Below are 8892 nucleotides of genomic sequence, written 5' to 3' on the forward strand. Positions count from 1 at the left end.
TTCACTACTAGAATTATGCTCATAGACATCATGACAATTAAATCGGTGAGAAATACACGCGATGTAAAACAATGTCATTAACATCGATTCCTCAAAAACCGATTTGTATGCATATAACTGACATCGGTTTTGAAATTAGTCGGTGACAAAACTTTTGTTTGAATTTTCAGAAAAAACGCTGAGCGGCTAAGTTAAAATTTTTTAAAGAAGCGCGGGGGAGGAAAAGCTCATTCCCACACTTACACATATTTGGACTAAAATTGACTTCAGCTTGCCTAACACTATTCGACCAAACCTCCCTTTTCTCCTTCGTTCTCCGCCTCTGACAAAAGCCATCCTCCTCTTCGTTCTCCGCCTCCGACCACAACCCTCTTCCTCGTTTCCGTTCTCCGGCTACAATCACAACCCGACCCTCCTCGTCCTCAACCTTTTCTGCCTCGGACCAGCTCCTCTGCTCGAAGACGGTGAAGAGAATCATCCTCTTCGTTCTCCCCCTCCGACAAAAACCATCCTCCTCTTCGTTCTCCGCCTCCTCCATAATCCTCCTCCTCAGTTATACTAGTTGGGTTTTGGTTTCTAGGCTTGGTTTTGGGTGATTGCTCTCAGTCTGGAACTGGGTTTGTTTTATTTTGAATTGCAAGTGTGTGATATAGTTGCTTAGCTCTGTAGATTTGATGAATGGGGTCTTGGGTTTTGTGGTGTTTACACGGAGAGTGGCTTTTGGGGCTGGTCTATATATTCATGGCATATTTTGGGTTTTAGAAGCAGAATATGTGTGATTCTCTTGGGGTGAATAGCACAATATGATCTTTGGTTTCAGTATTTTATTAGATTTTCTGCAATATATTCTGGTCGATTCATCATATTTCAGTTCAATTTTGTACTAACTTTTTTGTTTGTAGTTGATGTTTGGTTGTTCATAACTGCAATAAACTTAAAATTTTACGTTTTTAGTGTCTGTTGGATTGAGAGAAGACGCAGGGGGAAATGGTTTTATCTTGGGTTTTCTTCTTTCGGAGGTGTATTACAAATCCTTGTATCTTTGTGTTTTAGTATGAAACTCCAAATCAACCGTATAGTACAACTGTACAACCCTTGAAATAGTAATACATTGCTTGGTTAAAGAACAAAAATTGGCAAGTGAAGAAAACAAGGCGATTTTGATGAGTTGCTTTCTTTTAATTTTGTATGGATGTGGGTGCAGGTTGATGAAGTTGTACGCGATGCATGACTTTAATCGGATAGAGTACTGCTCATTCGAGTGTAGATTTTGGTCCAGAAGGTTTTGTCCACACCTTATTTGTCTGATTTCATTGCTGCATTTTTATGTTTTCATTCTTTTCTAATGTAGATCATTGTGGCCTGGTACTCAGCAGATTGAAATGTAGCTTTGATCTGTTTAGCACCCGATGTCCTAGTACTTGGCTCATATAAAATTGCAACTGCAGGCAGTGGTGTTTTCAAGTTAATTTGTTTTCCCGCTGCGGATAACAAAAGTACGTAGCTAGATCATTTTATGCTACACGAGTGGAAAAATATCATTTCAGCATATACTTCACTCATTATGTTATCAACATGAATTTTCTATCACGAGTTCGCTTAGAGTACATTGATATTGAGATTTTTTTCACTGGTTTGTCATTATATGAGGTTGATGATCTAGCAGTTGAGGCCGCAATGATTGATCTAGCTGATGTGCTAACATATCACGACGTTAAAAATAACTGCCTAAAGGGATTCCAACAGTCATCTCATAAAATTCCTACCATTAATGAAGAGATACTTGATATGCTCACAGTCATGATCAAGCACATTTTTACCAATGGGTATCTCTAAAGTCTATACTTTTGATTCTCAGAATTTCTCTTTGTATGTCTCTGTCCTGAAATTTTAGAAACATCATTAACTAGTTCATGCTCTCATCATTGTAGTTGTTCTGTGTTACTCTAAGTTCCAATTCAAAAACCTGACCGATGCTGTGGAACAAAAACAGATTACTTGTAAAAGCTCAATGTACAATATAAGATGGTTAGACTGTTTCACTGTTGCAATCCCTGTTTAATACCCCTTCATTAATCATGCAAGTACCAATGAAAAGAGGTCTTTAGCTTAATTTGCAAGATTCTATAATATTTGTCTATTGAATTCCTGTTTTAAATTAGCTTTAGATCTAACTTTCGGACATTTGGTACTCCACTGTAATTCCAATGTTTATTGGCAGGGGGATCTCCCTAATATATCTGGTTCCTAAGCTTCTTACAGCAGGTTTTTGCTCCTTATCATGAGGTTGTCCGCGTCAGTGTCTATGCTATCATGGCTGCCCTTCCTACGATGGCCACTGCTGAGGAAACCTAATAAATGAACATGGTAATTTCATATACACTACCATTCACCTGGAATAAGTAATGTCTGTGATTTTTTCTTGGGTAATAATATTAGAGGTGCTTTCAGTTAGTAACATGATTTGCTCATGATGGAGTACTAGGTCAGTTCTTCGATTCTTTTGTTTGAGTCTACTACTTTTGGGTCCAAGTTTGTCATGTCAGTCTTTCATATCCATGATGATGCAGGTTTGTCATGTACATACTTCATGTTATGAGGAAATATGGAGCCCTCGACAAGGCCTCAAATGCAAAATTTTCTCAGTGTGTTAACTTCTGAGATGCAATTCATCTGAAATGCAAAATTGGGAGATGGGTTGCTCCCGAAGATCTGATATATAATACAGGAAACCTTTTAATTGTGAATTAACTGGATTGTTGGTGTGAAGAAAAAGAATATCATTCATCAAAAGAAAAAAATTTACTAGGAAGACCAATTTTCGCTCCTCTATCTTGTGGTGAAAATCTGTATCCTGCATGTGTATCTTGTAATATAGATAGATACTTAACTCTTATCAGTAATGACCAAAATTAATACAATGAAATCTAGAGTCTAGACACACCCACACACACATATTGGTTGATAGACTGTCTAAGCCTCCTTTAGTGCCTTTACTAAATTGGTTTGTGCAGAAAGATCATAAAACCACAAAAATGTTTATGTGAGCTGTGAACACTGGGTGAGTTAGTGTAAAATTGAAAATTTTGTGTTTAATGAAAATGTTTAGATGCTTGTGGATTTCTGATACATTACATGCTCAAACCATTTTTCTTTAGCTAGACTTTTGTATTATGATGTTGCATTTTAGTTTAGCTTTACTTTGAATATTCCTCTGTTTTTCCTTTCCAGTTAGGGAAATGTACTCATAGAAATGAAAAATAAAATAAAAATTCAAGGGTTGTGCTAAAATAAACAGGAATAACCATGACAGAGTAAAGGCTAGTTTAAAGGTTTACCAATCCTCTCAAAGGTTGTACCCCTATACTTGATGATTCTGCAGTGGATTGTGTTTGATGAGTGATTTGCTTCATTGATTTAATGATTGCGAGTAAACTTAATTTCTGCTAGTTGATGGGAACAAAGTGTTTCTCAGTTTTCTCTTTAATTACTTGCCCTTTCATTTCATTATCAGTCAGCTCTTACAGTTTCAATTCTTGGTGGGCTTCTATTAGCTTTTTCTATTCGCTTGTATATCTTGTTGACATCTAGCTCCTATGCTAATGCAATGCTTGACTGTCACATATTAGCCTTGAATAACTAATCCAAGGTTGTATCTTTAAGATTTACTAAAAACTCCAAACCATATAGGAGACAGCTTGAGTTAGTAATCTACAATCTTGGATAAATGCCTCAAAATGGCCATACAAAGAAAGAATCCATCTTTATGAACTGCTAACCTTTCCAGTTTTAATTAGCACTTGTTCTTTCTCTTGAGTAAAAATGCATCTTATTAATTACTTTTAATATTTTATATGTATGCCAGTTCAGGTTGATAGACTAGAAGAGTTGGTTGATTGTGACTACGAACAGAATGCTGCAAATATTTCTGGTAGTAATTCAGGAAACTTGTTTGAGCAAAGTGTAGATTGACACTCGTGCTTCGGATAATGTTCGAGCAGATTCTGGCCATAAGGTTTTGTCCGAACCCCTCCTTTTCTTTATTTGTTTCTCACTTTTGTAACGCACTTCATTTGGTGGTACTTCCATTTAGCGCATGATATATATGCTTATACTGAACTCATATGACAGCTATATCTGGTGCAACCAGTAGTATTTTCAACTGATATTTTGCCCTTGGGGATAACAAAAGACCCAAGATTTGTTCTGCTATATAAAATCGAATTCGTCTCCAGATGTAATTACTCATAATGGTTATTACCGAGGTAATTAAGAATTCAGTCCACAGCATACTGTAAATTATAATCTAAGATCAAAATGATCCTTGAGGTAAGAAATGCTTCGATAACAATGATCTACAAAACTATACCTTCATTATAGTTTTATCAGTATGACATAAGAGAGTAATTCCCATATGCATGCGCACTTTTGTATTCTAGTTTTTTAAGTCTGCAGACATGAGAAACTACAGCGTTTGTCGTCTAAGTAGTTTGGGGTTGTTGGGAAATTTGGTAGCTAAATCTCCCCTCTAAAATAGATGATTTTCATCACATCTCTTCCACCTTAAATGTTGAGAATTATGATCATAGATAATTTCAATCTCAATTCTTTGATTACTTTCTATTGATTTGCAGCTCTTCATATTCAAATACACGTCTGGATATCTTTTAGTCTCTCTTTGATTAAGCTCTGTTCTTATAGAAACCAATTGGAATAAGCTTTTATTTCTGTGATGTTGTTAACTCATACTCTGTTTCAATTTTATATTTCCAAATAGCTTGAGTTTTGACAAACTGAACTGATGCATGATCTTTGATAGTTTGTCTTTCGGTTCTCACTTTTCTTCAAAACTATATGAGTTTGGATGTACTTATCAAATTGGACTATCACTTGTATAAATTATTTCAGAAACTACAGTTTCCAGACCCAGCGACCTGTTTCTGTAAAACTGTAATTTTCTGTTAATAATTTGAAGTTATTTTCTTCTGAGAATTTGTAGTGGACTTGTTAAAGAGTATTTGAGACTTGGAATCTCCTAAAAAAGATTTTTCTATAATTAGTTATGATTTTTCAAAGTTACAGGTCTGTTGCAGGAATTTCTGAAAACAGTATCACTGTCATGTTCTTTCTGTTTCTTTTAGTATCTTTTTATGTACAATCTTGCTTCGAGAAACCAGTACTTTAGAAGTAGGCATTCCCACCTTTCATATGAAACCAGCCTGCCTCCATTTGGAGTTCGTATGAAAGATTTATATCACGACAAATTTGGCTTTGTGCATGAGCATTTCTGCTGCACAGTTTTACTTTACAAATCAGATCTCAAATAACCATTTCTAGATGTTCAATGTGTGCTATAATCCAGTATTTCTATTGTATGATAAAGCAATTAGTTTGTTTTTATTTGGGGGGCTACAAGGTGATATCATTGTTGCAACCTTGGACCTTAAAAATGATGGGGTTCCTTGAAAAGGAAACCACTTGGGAATTTTAAAAATGTAGCTGCTTGTTCTATCATATTTTGGAGTGCTTTTACATTCTTCTTGTCTAATAATGTACATAAATATGATATTTATTGGTTCAGATCCGCCTTCTTTTGGCTATCAGTTAAGACATAGGAGAGGAAAATCAGAAACTACTCGTGCTCAGTACATAAACACAAAGGATGTGAGGTTTGTCTATGTTTTTCTACCTCCTCCAATGCTAGGCCTAGAAGTAGCACCAGTTTGGTTCTTAATGGAATTTCCTGGGGCACATTGTTTCATGTAGGCTGACAATAACCACTTGGAATGTTGCTGGAAGAGTTCCGGATGAAAACCTTGATATTGATGATTGGATTTCTTCAGAAGAGCCATCGGGTATCTACATTTTCGGGTCAGTACTTTCTATCTTCCTTTTCATAATCAACCTAGGCACATACTTTCAGTACTTTCTATCCCAGAAAGGTATAGTTAAGTTAACCAACAGATTGTGTTATGGATGCTAGGATAGGAATGTCTTGTAAGGTCAATGTCTTTTTGTCTTTCCCTTTTCCTTTCCTTTCTTTCCTTCTGTTTTTCTTGTTATAGCTAATTGTTCATTTCATTTTATTTGCAGATGAAAACAGAAGAACAAATGGGATATAAGTATGGCGAGGCTTGCTTTCGTTTATGTTTCTAGTATTATGTACCATTTAGACTTAAATTTTTGTTTTATTTCGACATGTTATGCATAGAAATACTTGGGATGTTGTTATGTACTTTGAGCATCAATATTAATCAAAATTTATTTACTTACGATATGTATTCTCATTAGATTTCCTAGCAATAGTTACAAGTCAGTTTATAACTATAAAAATGAAGTCATATAAGAACTAATACATCAGTTCTAAAAGAAAAAATTGATGTCCCATTAGCCAGTGGATAACAAAATATTAAGTAAGAAACGATGTAACACAACCTAATGAACATCGACTTATTAAGTAAGAAACGATGTAAAACAACGCAATGGACATTGATTTATTAAATGAAAAACGATGTCTAGTATAAGTATAAACATCGGTGTCAACCTCAAAAACTGATGTTTAATATAAGCTTGGACATCACTTCGTAAAAGGAAACGATGTTTAACATAATAATGAACATCGGTCAAGTAATACAAAAGAATGTAGATTCAATCTTAAATAGTGTGATATATGGCAAGTATCCGTAAAGCTTATAAACAGCAGGCAAATTTCAAAAATACCGATGTGTAAGAATATATTACACATCGTTTCTAGAATGAGTAACGATGTTAAAATGAATACTAGTGCTATTGGACCTATATTTTGTTAAGCATTAAATGCATAAATATGAAGGTTTAACAATATCTAAAAACACCAATTTGTGATCATAATAGCAGTTTAACATCGATTATAGAATCTAATCCGATGTTTATTGTAGTATGGGACATCGGTTTTTAACCGATGTCTATTTTTTGGCGATCTTTTACATCACCCACTAACACATGTGTACAAATTTTTTTTTACATCGGTTTTTGGCCGATGTATATGAGAAAAATTCTAGTAGTGCTTCTGGGGTACGTAGGCAGCCTGATAAACACTCTGGGTGCAGCCACAAAATCAAACAAACACACTCTTCTCCATTAAATTTTGTCTTTGTATTTGGAATCAAATGGTCTTCCCTTGAAGCAAGGGATTGTAATTAAGGAAAAGAGCAAGCCATCCATTATTTGAGCTGAATCCTAACGCCCGTTGAGATAAGATATTCGCCGATTGAAAAATTGTGCCTTATACTTTACTATTCAGCGATTAAATTACAACATTATATGTTGCCATCAGTTGTCCATATAATTTCATAGCTGAATTTTATTAAATACATGCTGACTCGGATGATCATCAAAGGCCGAATTGGAAAATGGACTATGGCACTTTCTGAATTTACTTTTAAATACGTGGCTCAAAAGTCGGTCAAAGGTCTGGCACTGGATCAATTTCTCGCTGACCACCCTTATGTTGAAATTGAAGATTTGGAGAATGTTGAAATAGTTACTGCACAAATTGGCTAGATGTATAACGAGCCTTGGTTTTTGTATTTTGATGGCTCGAGCACAAGTGAATCTACTGGGGCAGGGATAGTAATTGAATCTCAGACCGGCCAATAGTACCAATACACTTTCAAATTAGACTTTGAATGCACAAATAACCAGGCCGACTATGAAGCCTTTATAATTGGCCTGAATGTTTTGGAAGAGCTTGGAGCAATGTGAGTTAAGGTGTTTGGGGACTCGTTACTGGTCATCAATTAAATGCTCCAAGTTTTCAGATGCTCAAATCTTTCAATGGCTGCTTATTATGTAGCAACACAACAATTACTTAGTTTCTTTCATGATGTAGAATTAAAACATTTTCCTTGAGAACTCAATCGTGAAGCAAATGAAATGGCTCAAATAGCTTCTAGAGTCAGTATTCCAGAAGGCCAGACTAACAAAGTCATCACAATTGAGAGAAAATTGTTGCCATCTTTAGCTGAAAAAAGTATGTCGGTCGATGTTTTTGAGCTTAATGTGCGATTGATGATTGGAGATTTCACATGATCCAACACCCCTAATGCCCCATCCACTTTTCAGTCAGTGATGAATGATGTGTTAAGGGATTATTTGAGAAAATTTGCTCTGGCATTTTTTGATGATATTTTGGTGTATAGTCCTACATTGGAGTCCCACCTGGAACATTTGGAGAAGGTCTTTCAAAAGCTTCAGCAGCATTCCTTGAACGTTAAGAAGAGCAAGTGCAGTTTTGGAGTCTCTTTTGTTGAATATTTGGGACATGTAATTAGTGCCTTAGGTGTCTCAGTTGATCCTGCAAAGATTGAGTGCATCAAGACATTGGCCAAACCCAAAACAGTCAAGGGATTAAGAGGATTTTTGGGACTGGCTTGATATTATAGGAAGTATGTCTGCAATTTTGGCACCACAGCAAAACCACTTATAGATATGTTGAAGTTGGGAGGATTTTAGTGGATGGCAACATCTGAAACAGCATTTGAAGCTCTTAAGGAGGCACTTATGAATACACCAGTGTTGGCTTTACCTGATTTCGCTAAAGAGTTTTTCATAGAATGCAATGCTTCCGGTATAGGGATTGGAGCTATTCTATCTCAAGAAGGTCACCCTATAGCCTTTTTGAGCAAGGCTTTAGCACCTCGACATGTAGCTCTCTCAGTGTATGACAAGGAAATGTTGGCCGTGGTCTATGTCGTACAGCAGTGGAGGCCTTATCTATTGGGGAGACATTTCACTATTTACACTGATCACCGAACTATTTAGTACTTCTTGGAGCAGAAGATATCTACCCCTACTCAGCAAAAGTGGCTGCTTAAACTTGCAGGATATGACTACTCCATACACTATAAAGCT

The 8892-nt window shown here is 35.9% G+C and overlaps 1 protein-coding gene across 22 annotated transcripts; it reads left to right on the top strand.

Annotated features, from left to right (window-relative positions):
- Positions 1 to 253: 253 nt before the first annotated feature.
- LOC133719730 (type I inositol polyphosphate 5-phosphatase 2-like) lies at positions 254 to 6290 on the top strand. 22 transcript variants are annotated; one of them, XR_009851426.1, is made up of 5 exons: positions 254 to 617; positions 1205 to 1282; positions 1377 to 1496; positions 2222 to 4015; positions 5582 to 6290. XR_009851426.1 is itself a non-coding variant. In XM_062145897.1 (3 exons), exons 1-3 carry the CDS (start codon positions 5551 to 5553, stop codon positions 6095 to 6097), a joined length of 228 nt encoding a protein of 75 aa, XP_062001881.1. In that variant the 5' UTR covers positions 4718 to 5550; the 3' UTR covers positions 6098 to 6290. The 22 variants fall into 22 exon arrangements, 1 of the variants encoding a protein (XP_062001881.1); XR_009851427.1 differs by having other exon boundaries at positions 254 to 592; XR_009851413.1 differs by having other exon boundaries at positions 254 to 1496; positions 2222 to 2367; positions 2571 to 4015.
- Positions 6291 to 8892: the final 2602 nt, after the last annotated feature.

The sequence above is a fragment of the Rosa rugosa genome, chromosome 7 (assembly GCF_958449725.1).
Source record: "Rosa rugosa chromosome 7, drRosRugo1.1, whole genome shotgun sequence".
Taxonomy (NCBI): domain Eukaryota; kingdom Viridiplantae; phylum Streptophyta; class Magnoliopsida; order Rosales; family Rosaceae; genus Rosa; species Rosa rugosa.